This window comes from Monodon monoceros, unplaced genomic scaffold (genome assembly GCF_005190385.1).
Source record: "Monodon monoceros isolate NGI ecotype Baffin Bay Population unplaced genomic scaffold, NGI_Narwhal_1 Super_Scaffold_21, whole genome shotgun sequence".
NCBI classification, from domain to species: Eukaryota; Metazoa; Chordata; class Mammalia; order Artiodactyla; family Monodontidae; genus Monodon; species Monodon monoceros.
The window spans coordinates 171,550,447-171,564,603 of record NW_021703778.1 but is presented as its reverse complement, the minus strand read 5'-3'; the positions used below and the strand labels follow the sequence as shown (position 1 = coordinate 171,564,603).

At 56.4% G+C, this 14,157-nt stretch overlaps 1 protein-coding gene across 2 annotated transcripts in view; it reads right to left on the bottom strand.

The window, feature by feature from the left end:
* Window positions 1-1,848: 1,848 nt before the first annotated feature.
* The window catches only part of TECPR2 (tectonin beta-propeller repeat containing 2), a 97,933-nt gene continuing 85,624 nt past the window's right edge, over window positions 1,849-14,157 (bottom strand). Inside the window, exons 18-20 of one of the 2 annotated variants that reach the window (XM_029236569.1) lie at window positions 6,958-7,099; window positions 6,446-6,595; window positions 1,849-6,125 (exon numbers count right to left, since the gene is read on the bottom strand). In XM_029236569.1, coding sequence (XP_029092402.1) covers window positions 5,974-6,125; window positions 6,446-6,595; window positions 6,958-7,099 — 444 coding nt within the window. In that variant the 3' untranslated portion in view covers window positions 1,849-5,973. Of the gene's footprint in view, window positions 6,596-6,957; window positions 7,100-14,157 lie in introns of both variants that reach the window. The other variant, XM_029236568.1, reaches the window with a different exon arrangement.

Below are 14,157 nucleotides of genomic sequence, written 5' to 3'. Positions count from 1 at the left end.
CTTCTGGGCTTTGGGCTTAGGGAGATGTTGGGAACTTTTGGCGCCCTCGTGCCCAAGCAGCTTCTGCCTGGAAAGAACCTGGGCACCCGACGGGGGACCTGGGCATGCAGACTTCCCCTCATGTCTCCCAGGTCCCAGCTCTGTCCTCTGTGGGGTCAGCCCTCCTGGCCCAAGGCCCAGGGCTAGGCCCCCATCCGCTTCCCTGTTAGACCTACAGCTGCCCCTTTGGTGATGAACTCCTTTGAGCCCCCTGGGCTGGGGATGGAGTGATGCAAGGTTGGGGGGGGCTCCCTGGCGGGGACCCTACAGAACCCATTGTCCGGGGAGCAGGAGGCAGCCCCTGGGCTGGTCCTGGCACGCAGGGCAGGATCCAGGCAGGAGTTGTTGTGGGCACCACAGCAGGGGGCCCAGCCCTGGAGCACAGCTTCATAGCTTGGAGGGGTGCAGGGCAGGACGGCAGCGGGGGGCATCAGCCCCGGGTGTCCTGGCCGCGGCCGGGTGGGACAGGGAGCCACAGGGAAGGCTGAAGAAGCCCTGTGGCAGCAGAGTGGGGCCTGATTCCTGGCACAGCTCCCACTGAGTCCCACTGGGGACCCCTGGCCCAGGGTACCCCAGGCGTCCATGGGAGCAGAGAACCCAGAGCAACAGTGCAGGGCGGAGAAGCCTCAGGGTTATCTGGCCGCTGCTGCCGGCCGAGTGAGGGCGGGCAGGCGGGCCTCAGCACTGGCCTTATCACTCCCCTGGGCCCTCCAGCACCCCGTCACCACTGTCACCCTGGTGACGAGCAGGGAGGCCTGGGGAGGGCCAGAGTCAGCCAGGAGACTCAGTTCTTGGCTGTTGGCAGGTAGCCTTGATGGCTTCTCAAAGGCAATGGCTCTGCCTGGGACAAGGCCCACGTGTCTGGGACAAAGCACCTTGGTTCGTTTGTTCACTTCCTTCATTCCATGAACCTTGTCTAAGGAAAACCCCACTCCTGCCAGTACTGCCCCTGCCATGGCCATCCAGGGGCCCAGTGAACTTCCAACTCCGGAGAGCTCAGGGGCCAGAATCCCTGCACCCCAGACACCTGTCGGGGAGGACAGAGAAGGCTGGGCTGCTCGTCCCCAAGGTACTGTGACCCTGTGCCTGGAGCCCGAAAGGGACACACAGCCCTGTGACGGCCTGTGGCCACAAGGCCCCTGCTCTGCCCCCACTTTGGCCGTGTCATGTGCTAACTTACCCCATTACTACCTCGATATTCCCACTGATTTCCTTTCCTGTCAATTTCTTCAACTTTAAAATACTGTATTGAGAGCAGTTTCCTAAGTTACCTGAAATCCTGTTCAGAACAAGGGTGCTTCCTGAAGTCGGGATGGAGGGGAAACAGGCACGGTTGGGGAAGGCTTCTGCTCCAGAAGTGTGTGGATGTGAAGCAGCCCTGCTCCACGGTGACTGGTTTTGTCCTGCTACAGTTTAAAATTGAGGCATACTTGACATAATAAATGCACAGACTTTAAGGGTGTGGTTTGAGGGGTCATAACCAATGTCAACACACATGTAACCATCCCAACCAAGGCAGAGGTTGAAGATAAGAGATTTCTATCCTCAGTGATTTTTTTTTTTTTTTTTGCGGTACGCGGGCCTCTCACTGTTGTGGCCTCTCCCGCTGCGGGGCACAGGCTCCGGACGCGCAGGCTGAGCGGCCATGGCTCATGGGCCCAGCCGCTCCGCGGCATGTGGGATCCTCCCGGACCGGGGCACGAACCCACGTCCCCTGCATCGGCAGGCGGACTCTCAACCACTGTGCCACCAGGGAAGCCCCTCAGTGATTTTTTTTTTTTTTTAAGCCACACCGTGCGGCTTGCGGGATCTTAGTTCCCCGACCAGGGACTGAATCCGGGGCCCAGGCAGTGAAAGTGAGGAGTCCTAACCGCTGGACTGCCAGGGAATTCCCACATCTTCAGTGACTTTTATAAAGAATTTCTGCTGATAGAATGCATGCTCATGGGAGAATGCTCGGATTGTGCAGAGAAATCCAGGGCAGGATGTGGCAGGGGCCCCTCCATGCAGCTCCCAGGTAAAGAGGCTGCCCGCCTGCCTGGCGGCATCCCACCACCCAGACAACCACTGCTACTAGCATTTGGTGTATTTTCTTCTGTTTTTCTCTATGCACATATATACATATGTTCAAATTTTTTTCTATGCATACTTTTTCACATGACATCAGATCAAATCTAGTATTTAAAAACTTACTGTAGAGTAAGCATTTCCGTATACTGTAAAACATTGTGTAAATACGATTTTTGAGAAGCCTTTGGTGTTTACTTTGTGGTATTTGATTCAGCTAGCGCTGATACGATAAAGAGTTGATGTTAGAGAGAACTGAGTCTTTAAAATGTGAATTTTATTTATTTTTGGAATAAATAACACATTTACATGGCTCAAATTCAAAAGATACAAAAAGGTACACACTACAGGTGACCACCGTGACCAGCTGCTTGTGTAGTGTCTTTCTGCCCCTCCTCTGCGCCCTGGAATTATGAAAAAGATTTCAAACCCACCATAAGTTAGAAGAGTACAACGTGTCCACTGGCATTATCTACCTCTCCCTGTATGTATGATCTCCTACAAACTCAAGTGATCATTACCACGCCCAAGAGACTTAACGCTGCTGTGATGAAACTGCATGACTGACTGCTCAGAACGCACATCCCCTGGGAAGACACGTGCTTTCTAACATCTGCATATTGTTTCATGAGAGGAATGCTCCCGAATGTCAGTTGTTTTTAGTGTTTCACAATTACAAACGATGCTGCGCTGTATGTTTAACCCTGACTTAGGATTTGTTCTTGAGGACAGGCTTCCAGAAGTAGGAGGAGTTCCGGGACTTGAGGGTTTTAAGGCTGCTGCCGGACCCAGTGGCTTTCCCCGAAGGGCCGTGCCAACGGCGGCTCCCCGCTTGCTCCATGTGCACGCCCGCCCTGGGTGTGCACTAAGCAGTGCCCTTTCATCTCCTTTGTCCATACGTGTGTCTTCGGTGTTCCTCCGACTTGTTGCAACTATTTCCCCTTCTAGTTTTATGCGGGGTTTTTCATTCACAGCATCTTTATATTTTGAAGAAATCAAGTCTATAGAGTATTTTCCTCTGACTTTTCCCACTACTTCTGAGTTTAGAAAGTGCTTGCCATCCAGAAATCAGATAGTTTTTTGCTCCCTAGTTTTAAGACTCTTTAATCCACTTAACTAACGTTTGTCTGAATGGTTAAGTGGCGGGCCGCATCAGTTAACTGTGAAGTCACTGTCCCGTCCTCTCACCTGCGTGCCGCCTTCACCTTGTTAACTCCCCGTGGACCTCGCTGGGCTGCCCGACGTCACTGGCCCTTCCATCCACATCCCACTTCGTTTGCTGGCCCCCGTCATCGCTCCTGGCAATCCTCATTTGTTTCTTCTTCTCAAGACAGTGAGGTGGCGTCAGACAGCGCAGGTCTGGAGTCCCACCGAGCTGGGCTCCAATCCCAGCGCTCCTTGTGCTGACTTAAGTTACTTCGCCTCTCTGAGTCTCACTGGGGCTAATGGTATTGACCTCTCAGGGCCCTACTGAGGACGTGAAGCTGCACGCGTGAGACCCTCACAGCATATCTGGCACAGTCAAGGGTGGGGGGTGTCTGTGGGTATGAACATTATTTTATGGATTCTTCTCTGCCTACCCGCAACAAAGAAAATCCCAGTGGGAATTTTGACAAATTGAGTGATAGCCATAAATGTCTTTGGAAAGGACTGGTGTCTTTCTTTGCACAATGGCTGTGGTCTTCCATCAGGAATGTCAACTGCCTTCCCAATTCGGGCTCTCTTGGAAGTCTTCAGTAGAGCTTGGCCAGCTCTCGACCGAGTCTGACATTTCTTGTTCAGGCTGTTTCCCGGCACGTGATGCATCCCGCTGCTGTCGTGAACGTGATCTTTTTTCCATGTGCTGGTTTCCACTAGGGCACTTCTGGTGTCTGGTTTTGTGTCCTGGATGAAGACTCAGGCCCAGGGTCTCGAGCCCCCAGAGCCTGCCCACAGCGGCCCTGTGCTCTGCCTCACGGTACGGTGTCCTCCCCAGGGCCACCTCTGCAGTGGCACTCCCCCAGGACAGCCCCCGGGCAAAATGGTCACGAAATGACGTCTGCCCACACCCTCCTGGCCGTGGGGCTGGGCTGGCAACACCAGCAGCAGATTCTTTGCAGCACCAGTGGGAACAGCCTTCCTGAGTGCCCACTCAGGGCACCTTCTCACCACTCAGACATCAGACTCGACTAGGCTCGGAAAAGTCTAGTTTATTGCACTGTCTCAAAGCACAACTTAAAAAAAAAAAAAAGAAAAGAAAAAAGAAAAGAAAACCGTACAAAGCACTGAGGCTACAAGTAGTTTAAAAGTATCAAACTAACTAGACTGGGTTAACTGCACTAAAGTCCCGTGGGCTCAGGAGAGCTCTGCCATCTGAGGAGCCCGGCAAAAGGCACAACATACGCAGAAGAGGAGCCTCAGCCGCCTGCGCTCCCTCTGCTGTCACCAGACTTCTGAAAAAACGCATTCTATAAAAGTGAAGTAGTAAGTAAGGTCTGGGATTTCAGCATCTTGTCCTCATTTAGACCTGGAAAACCTCCATCCTCATGGCTAGCTGGGTCCTGTCAGAGAACAAATCTTATCGCTCTTCACCTGTGGCCTGGGGGCTCCCGGACACACCTGCTTAGTAGAAAACAGGCATTGAGTAACTGGGCCCCGGGCCAAGGGCAGGCTAAAAAAAGCAGCCAGGCTGGAGTCCTTCCGTGGAGCTGCCTCCAAGAGGGAGGGGTGGCGGGCTCAGGGCGGATGCCTGGCTGGGCTGCAGAGTCCTACAGCTCAGATGCCAGCGACAAGGGTAGGCACTGCAGGCCGAGCCCATGGACTGAAGTCTGACGTGGCCACAGCAGGCCCCAGTTTCAACCTCGCTGGGCACCCCCCCAGATACCCGCTGACAATGTCTGGCTGCCACTCGCAGCCAGCAGGTAGGTCCCGTGGCTGCCCCACACATCGAGGACACACAGGGCGGTGTCCGTCCTCTGAAGCTGCAGCCAAGAACAGCGCAGGCTCAGGACAGACCAGGGGAAGGAATCAAAGGCCTTCCCCTGGTTTCAGAAAATACAGTTCTCTTCTAAATTTGTAAGATCTGATTTCAAGTGAGGTATCTCATGTAGGTTTGTAATACAACAAACAAAAAAGGCAAGAATTAGTAGATTCATCCTCTGAAGGTGCTTCTGGTTTTCACGACGTCACCAGCAGCAGGGCTGAGTGTCACCCTAAGACATTCCTATGTCACTAACATGGCTAAGGTTCCCACGTCCCACCACACCTGCCTCAGATACACACGCACACTTCCGTATTCCGGGTCACCCACTGGCCTTTACTGTTCTGCTGGAGGCGAGCCCGGCCCCCTGGGAGTGGGCAGGGAGGGTGTGTGTGGCGTGTGCATGTCGCTATGCGTGTGTCCTCGTCCTGGCACAGCTGGCTTCCCATCTGGTGTGGCCAGCAGGGAATGGGCGCTGGGACCTGCGTCTCAGAGAGGAGGTGGGGGGACCCTGTGGTGGAGACGAAGCCATCCCAGGAACACATTCGGTGGATGGACGGCACTGACCTTGGGCTCCACGGGCCCGGGAGCGGTCAGTGATGGGAAGGTGACCACAGCAGACGGCGGTAACCATAGTGCATGCAACTGGAGCAGCCACCGTCCCACTCGGGGACGGCCTCAGCGGGAGTTCAGAGGCACTGCTGCTACAGCAACGGCTCCGGACCTCTCGGCCAAGGCTGTGGGTTCTGGAATGAGATGGAAACAAATACGGAGGAAAGCAAGAGCGGAGCGTCCCACCTGGATAGACGTGCCTGACAAGAGCGGGCGAGGCACGTCCAAGGGCAAGCGACTCAAAACCGCCCGTGTCCGCCACACGGGTCTCAGTGGCCTCCCCGCCGAGAGCTCCTTCAGATGACCTCCCACTCGTCGTCCAGGTCCTCGGGGTGGGGGGCGGTGGCCTGGCTGCTCAGGGTGCCGTGGGAGTGGCTGAAAGTCCTAGTCAGCCGCTGCAGGAGGGAGCCGGCGGGGCCCACTGCCCACAGCTCGTCTGACAAGGTCACTGCAGGGACAAGAGCCAGCCGCACGCCCGTTACTCCCCAGCCCGGCTCCACGTCTGCACATGCGCTGCCTAGCGGTGGGGCCCCGGGCACCCCCCGACCGGCACCTCGGCTTCCCCGGCCTTCAAGGGGGCGGCCTGGCGCCCTGTCCTCTTCCCGGGAGACCCTGGCAGAGTCCGGGTGCTGCGTGGCCCCCGGCAGGTGTGACCCTGGGATGGGCTCCCGTGTGGGTGAACCAGCCCCGTGGGAGCAGCACCGCCCCAGCCCCCCGCCAGAGCCCCACCGACGCCATCCACGGGAGCCCCAGTGCCCTGGCACCTGCCTGTGAAACACGTCACGTGCCCGGGAATCTTCTTCCAGTAGTCTCCGGCAGGGTTTCTGTCGGTGACGCCGTACCGTCGGGCGAGATCCCCGTTGGGGCAGCGGGCCCACACGGTCCTGGCGCTCAGGGCCAGCTGGCAGGCCTGCAACCCTGCAGGCAAACGGAGCATCTGTCTGCCCTCAGTCCCGGCCGCGGAAGGGACGGACCGACCCTCCCCACAAGCCTGCTCTCCCCCTGGCTGGGCACCGAGTGGGAGCCCAGGGAAAGGACGCCCTGTCTGCAGGGCCGGCAAGGCTGCAAGAGCCCAAGACCCGAGGACCAGAGCCCAGGTGGTCCAGAAACGGTCATCCGACAAGGAACCCCAAGGACATGGGGCTGGTGCTCTGCTTGTGGGGTGCCCACACTGGGGAACACTGAGGTAGACGCTTGCCGTCACCTGCCTCAGCAGAGCCTCGGAAACAAACCAGGCCCCAGTGTGGCCGCAGTGGCCACCGCCCACCCAGCGCCTCTACCTGGCACGTGCTCCCAGTCGGTCCCCACCGGCATCTCCTCGGTGATCCCAACTCGGACGTGCACGTTCCACCTGCTGTCCAGGGCCCACAGCATCTGGTCGCTGGGGCTGGAGTGGACGCTGACCAGGGCGACCCCGGCGGGCTGGAAGCAGGAAGGGCCTTTCCTCAGGGAAGGAGGTGGGCGCACATGATTGGGGAGGGCAGTTCCCGCACCGCCCAGGGCAGCCCGGCACGGCAGCAGCGGCGGGCAAGGGGGTGGGGGGACCAGGCCTGTCCCCAGAGCGCAGCCTCACAGGGATAGAAACGCCCCGAAGACCCAGGCTGAGGGACCTCCCACCAAGCAGGGAGCCCCAACTCTTCAGTGCTGCATGTCCTGGGGAACAAAGATGGGCCAGGTGACAGGAGAAGGAAAGGACATGGGGAGACCTGCGGGATGCCGGGCCAGGAGGGGCGGGCTGCATTAACGGGCAGCGACAGATGGCAGGTGCCACAGGGGAAGGGGAGGTGGCCGGGGGCCTGGCCTGAGGGTCCTCACAAGCCCCTGTTCACAGCTTCATGCTCGGAGAGAAGGCAAACGTGGCCCAGTGTTGGCAGTGGGTGACTCTGGGTGGACCTGAGGCTATGGGAGTTACTGAAATCTGCAAGTTTTCCGTTGGTCTGAAGTTTTTCAAAATGAAAAGTTAAATTTTATAAGTTATAAAGGTAAAAGACACCAAAAAATGCAGTTGCCATTGAGAGCGTTGGGACAGAGGGTCCGCGGGGAGAAGGTGTGTGGACCGGCCCGGGAGCTCGATCAAGGGTGGCTGGGCAGCCTGGGGAGGGGTCGAGGTGGGTGTCTGTGGACATGGGTCTCCCCACTCATGCCCCCGAGCCCCCCTCTTCTGCTCTGCTTGGCATACAGACAGGGCCAGGCCGAGAGCCAGGCCGACTGTGCACAGCTGCCACGAGCTTCGCAGGAAATAGGAACCGGCAGGCGAGGCGGCCAGTGAGCCCGCTCGGCCTCGCGTGCGGGGAGGGGTGCCCTAGGCCCAGCATCCCCCCCCCCCACCGCTCCAGAGAGGATGAGGGGTTGCGGGGAGCGGATGGACAGCCCTGCGATCGATCGGCACACCACGCTGGGCACAGACGCGGCTGACACGCCCTGTGTGCCTGTGGGAGATGCGATCAGAACTCATGGGCTCTCTCAGCTGAGGAGCATCCTAAATGCTTTTCAGGCAAGAACATAGGTACTGAAGCTCTCTCTGCTTTCCCATGGCTGGTGCGGCTGTGACTTCCGCTCTACGGAGACGGGGGCCTGTGCCCCTCCCCTGGAATCCGGCCTCTCACTTCTTTGACTAAAACAACATGGCGGAAGCATCCCGCTGGCAGGGCCGAGCCTGGTCTCGAGGAGCAGGCAGCGTCACCTTCTCCTCTCAGAGCTCAGCTGGCATGGAGAAGTCTGCAGTGCGGAGGCCCCGCGGAGGGAAGAGAGGTGTGCGGGGCCCAGAGGCCCGGCCGTGGTGAAGCAGGGAAGAGCCGTCCATGCTGGACTCCGCCCGCATCCCAGCCCCAGAGTCCTGAGAGGTATGAGTAGCAAAGCGCTGCTCGAAGCCACGAAGTTTCCGGGCAGTGGTGCAGTGGGAAGACAGAGAAGACACTGTGATGCGGAGGCAGGGAAGAGCCGGCGGGCGGGGAGAAGCCCTCGGAGGAGGAGGAGGGTCGGGAGGAGAACCGCCACTGGGCGGCCAGGGTGGGTCGGCGCCCCTTCTCTCTCCTCTCCCTCCTTGGGCGCCCGTCATCTCCTGGACAGCTCTGAACCTGGACCCCCTCGGCCCCCCGGCCCCACTGCCCGGTTTGGGCACGGTCCTGCCTGCCACCCGCCAGTCACCAGGCTGCCCAGACACTGTGGCACCCCTCCTGCCTGCCCGCCTGCCTCCCGACTGCCCAGAGTACAGCGGGAACTCCTCGGCGTGACGCCCCTGCCTCCTCGGGGCCTCGGCCGGCCTACCCTCCCCCCACACGCCCTCGTGCACAGGGCAGGCTGCAACCCACCCTGCACAACCCCACACAGCTCCTGGCCGGGGGAGCTACACCTGCCCGGGCTGAGGGGGGGCATGGACACGAGGCTCCCTGCTTCCCTCTGAGACGGTGCCTGAGCCCAGCCCTTCACTTGTTCTCATCCAATAAAAAGATAGCTTTTTACTGAAGGGTGACACACCTTTAAAAAGCAACACAAACCCTAAGTGTACAGCTCGGCGGGCTTTCAGGGCATGAGTGGCAGCCGCTGCCCCCCACCCCCAAACTCGATGATGTCAGGACGGGACTTGAACCTCACTCCCAGGGGAGGCAGCGGGAGGGGCAAGGACATAAGCCAGTTCTCAAAGGACAGGAGAGCAGAAGCAGCTGGAATACAAGCAGGGACGTTGCTGACTGCACATTACGAGGATGAGCAAGGCACCCGTATGGACACATCCTACGAGGGGTGTCATCCTGCACCATTTCCCAGGCTGGGTTCCGCGGAACACCATGCCACCCCCGCAGCTCTCGGATCGGCTGCTTCCTGGACACACACCTCCCCGTGAAGCCACACGGTCATTTGCTCAGCAAACGCCAAGCACCTCAGATGCTGGGTGCCGGGGAAACCTCCCCTGCAGACAAACCACGCGCCTCTGTCCTCACAGAGCCTCCATTTCACTGGGGGTGGGCCAGGCAAACACACCAGGGCTGCGTCATGTAACGGGGAGAGAGGGGCCAGGGGAACACCACGGCAATGGGGTGGGGGTGGGGGTCCTTGACCCTGCCGCCCCAGCAGGGGCACGGCAGCCTGGAGGCCGGTGAGTGAGGAGGGAGATGCGAGAAGGCAGCAGATTCCGTGCTAAGGGAGGTGTGGAGAGAGGAGTGATGTGAGCGGACACCGCTGCTGCGAGGACCGCCCTCAGGGAAGCTGGAAGGAGCGGAGTCCCGTGTTGGAAGCCGGTGGAATAATCCAGGTGAGAGACAGCTCGGCTGGGGGCGCTGGGCAGGACCCAGGAGACGCTGTCCCCACTCTGATTCTCAGCACGGGCTGCTCACGCCAACCACCCTGAGGGCCCAGGCCTCGGCATTTGAGATGCCCCACTGGTCACTCTGGCGTCCAGTGGTGGTGGGCAGGTGGGGGCGGGGCTCTTTGAAAACACTTTAACTAATAGGATAATAAAGAAGTGGCGGGAAGGGCTGGGCAGTGGTAGCAAGTGTTACTCAGAGGTCAGGAGGAGCACAAAATGAGCCCATTAGCAGCCCCTGGAAGCCTGCAGAGGGGCGGTGGAGGGCACAGCCGGGGCCGTTGAACCAGACTGCAAAGGGTTAAGAGGAGAAGAGGCCACAGGGCAGAACAAGGCTGCTGGGGCACTACCTGAACAAGTCAACTCATGGGAGAGGGAGGGACGCAGGGAGGCGGGCTGTTAAGGTTCCAGGAGGGGAGGAGGGGCCGGTGAAGTCCTGGGGTCGCTGGGGGGGGGGAGGGGGGGAGAGGAGCAGAGGACTTCTTCCTCAGAGAAGGTCTTGTCCCGGGAGGGGAGAGGCGGCACAGAAGAGTCGTCAGGCGCCCCCTCCAGCCCCACACGCTGCCACCATCCTCTGGGACACTGGGTCCCAGCCCTGGCGATGTTCTGTGTCTTTTCCAGGTGTCTCAGTCACCTGTGTGTCCTGAAGGACAGTCAAACAACAGGTCCCAAGGAGCGTTTGTCTGATAAAGTGGAGAGGAAGGAGGTTCTGGAAACTCACTGACTGGTGCTTCCCCGCCAGCCAGCCAGCCAGCCACTCAGCCATCATCTATCTACCTGTCACTGCTCACCCCGCCTACCCATCACTGCACCCGCCCATTCGTGCCTCCACCGACCTCCCACCAACCCCAACCACCCAGCAGGTGTTTGGCTGAGCACCTGCCCCGTGCCAGGCACTGTGCTGGGTGCTGGGGATCAATCTTCTTGACTCCTGGATTTTCAAGTCTGGTGAGAGACACGTCGTTAATCAAACGGTCACACGAGGACATGTAAGGCTGCCACAGGTAAGGGGAGCTACAGCGGTGAAGAACGTGGTGCTCTGAGAGCACGAACCTGGGGTCAGACAGGCGGTCAGGCAGAGCTGCCCTAGGAGCTGTCGGCGAGGTGAGACTGAAGGATGATCAGGAAAGAACCAGGAGAAAAGGGCAGGGAGGCGTGTGCCAGGGGGCAAGAGCGTATGCACAGGAGGGAGCGCGGCCTGAAGGGCCGAGTCTGGAGCGAGCAGGGCAGGGCCGGGCACCACCTGCAAGGTCTGTCTCCTCAGCAGATCCCAGCAAGGTCTGCTGGGCCCCAGGGCTCTGAGATCAGAGGTGCTCAGATAGAGAGAGGTTTGGAAATGTATCCGAGGTCTGATGGCAAGAAACAAGACGCAATGAACAAGAGGACCTCCCAGCCGAATCGAGGACTCAGTGCAGGTCAGACAGGCACACCACCCTGGCCTCTGGGAGAAAAGGCAGTATGGAAAAGACAGGGAGATTCCATAAATGTCACCCACCCTCTGCCACCCCGAGAGCTCCTGAACTCGGCCCAATAAATGCTGCTTCACAAAAGTCAACTGGAACACATTCCAATGACCTTACTCCCAGAGGTCAAGCAGGGCCAAAATGCCAAGAGGGGGCTGAACAGGAAGTAGCTGTGAAGACTGCTCCTGCCCACGAACTGGCCATTTTCAAACTAGGAAACACGCTCTTGCTGAACCCCAGACCCCCTCCCTAGGGAAGGTGGGTAAGGCCAGAGTGGTTCTCAAACCTTGGAGTCCCTAGGACTCATGGGGGACCTTGTTAAACTGGCACATTCCTGGGCTTGGGGCCAGACCTTCCACATCAGACTTTGGGGCTGGAGCCCAGAAGTGACTAAACAAGCCCTCCTTCTGTGCGCTACCTTCTGTAAGACAGTGCTCTACACTGTGAAGTAGACAAGGCAATACTACCCAAAGCGATCTACAGATTTCAATGAAATCCCTACCAAAATCCCAGCTGGTATTCTTACAGAAATGGAAGAGCTGATCCTAAAATTCGTATGGAATTACAAGGGACCCCGAACAGCCAAAACAATCCTGAAATAAAAAACACAGTTGGAAGACTCACACTGCCTGATTTCAGAACTATTATAAAGCTACAGTAATCAAACAGTGTGATGCTGACATAAGGATAGACATATAAATCAGTGGAATAGAATTGAGAGTTCAGAAATAAATCTATACAGCCAAGTAATTTTTGACAAGGTTGCCAAGATCATTCAATGAGAAAAGAGTAGTCTTCAACAAATGGTGCTAGGAAAACTGGACAGCACACACATAAGGGAATGAGGCTGGACCCTTAGCTCACATGGTATATAAAATTAACTTGAAATGGATCAAAAATAAATGTAAGAGCTTCCCTGGTGGCACAGTGGTTAAGAATCTGCCTGCCAACGCAGGGGACACGGGTTCAAGCCCTGGTCCGGGAAGATCCACATGCCGCAGAGCAACTAAGCCCGTGCGCCACGACTACCGAGCCTGTGCTCTAGAGACCACAAGCCACAACTACTGAGCCCACGTGCCATAACTACTGAAGCCCAAGTGCCTAGAGCCCATGCTCCACAACAAGGGAAGCCACCACAATGAGAAGCCCGCGCACTGCAACGAAGAATAGCTCCCGCTCGCCACAACTAGAGAAAGCCCACGCGCAGCAACGAAAAACAAAAACACAGCCAATAAATAAATAATAAATAAATGTAAGAGCTAAATCTGGCAATGGTTTCTTAGATATGGCACCAATAACAAAAAAGATAAATTGGACCTCATCAAAATTAAAAACTTTTGTACATCAAAGGACACCATAAAGAAAGTGAAAAAACCCACAGAACAGGAGAAAATATCTCCAAATCATATATCTGATAAAGGTCTAGTATCCAGAATTAAAAACTCTTTAAAAATCCAACAACAACCAAAATAAAATAAAATCCAATAACAAAAAGACAACTGAACTTTAAAAAGGTCAAAGGACTTGAATGGACATTTCTCTGAAGACGTACACATGGCCAACAAACAGATGGAAAGATGTTCAACGTCATTAGTCATTAGGGAAATATAAATGAAAACCACAGTGAGGCATCATTTCACACCCACTAGGATGGCTAAAAAAAGAAAATGGAAAACAAGTATTGGTAAGGATATGGAGAAACAGGAATTCTCATATATGCTGCTGGGGATGTCAAATGGTGCAGCTGTTGTGGAAAACAGTTCGGCAGTTCCTCCAAGGTTAAACATAGAATTACCATACGACCCAGAAATTCCACTCCTAGATATATACCTAAGGAATTGGAACAGATGTTCAAACAGAAGCTACACGAATGTTCATGACAACACTCTTAACAATAGCCAGAAAGTGGAAACAACCCACATGTCCACCAACTGATGAGTGGGTAAACAAAATGTGGTCTTATCCATACAATGGAATAGCATTCAGCAATAAAAAGGAATGAAGAGGGCTTCCCTGGTGGCGCAGTGGTTGAGAGTCTGCCTGCCGATGCAGGGGACACAGGTTCGTGCCCCGGTCCAGGAAGATCCCACATGCCGCGGAGCGGCTGGGCTCGTGAGCCATGGCCGCTGAGCCTGCGCGTCCGGAGCCTGTGCTCCGCAATGGGAGAGGCCACAGCAGTGAGAGGCCCGCGTACCGCAAAAAAAAAAAAAAAAAAAAAAAGGGAATGAAGTACTGATACTGATACAACCTCAAAAACATGATGCTCAGGGCTTCCCTGGTGGTCTAGTGGTTAAGAATGTCTTGCAATACAGGGGACGCCGGTTCAATCCCCGGTTGGGGAACTAACATCCCACATGCCGTGAGGCAACTAAGCCCACGCCTCTCAACTAGAGAGCCAACGAAAGATCCCACGTGCCGCAACTAAGACCCGACGCAGCCAATAAATAAATAAATATTTTTTTAAAAAATGATGCTCAGTGAACAAAGCCAATCACAAAAGGCCACATATTGTATGACTCCACTTATATGAAACATCCAGGAGAGAAAAATCCATACAGAGAGGAGGCAGATTAGTGGTTGCCAGGGGTTGGGGGGAGGGAAGAACGGAGAGGGACTGCTACTGGGTGCAGGGCTTCCTTCTGGGATGATGAAACTGCTCTGCAATCACACAGTGATAAAAGTTACACAACGCTGTGAATGCACTGAATGCCAATGAT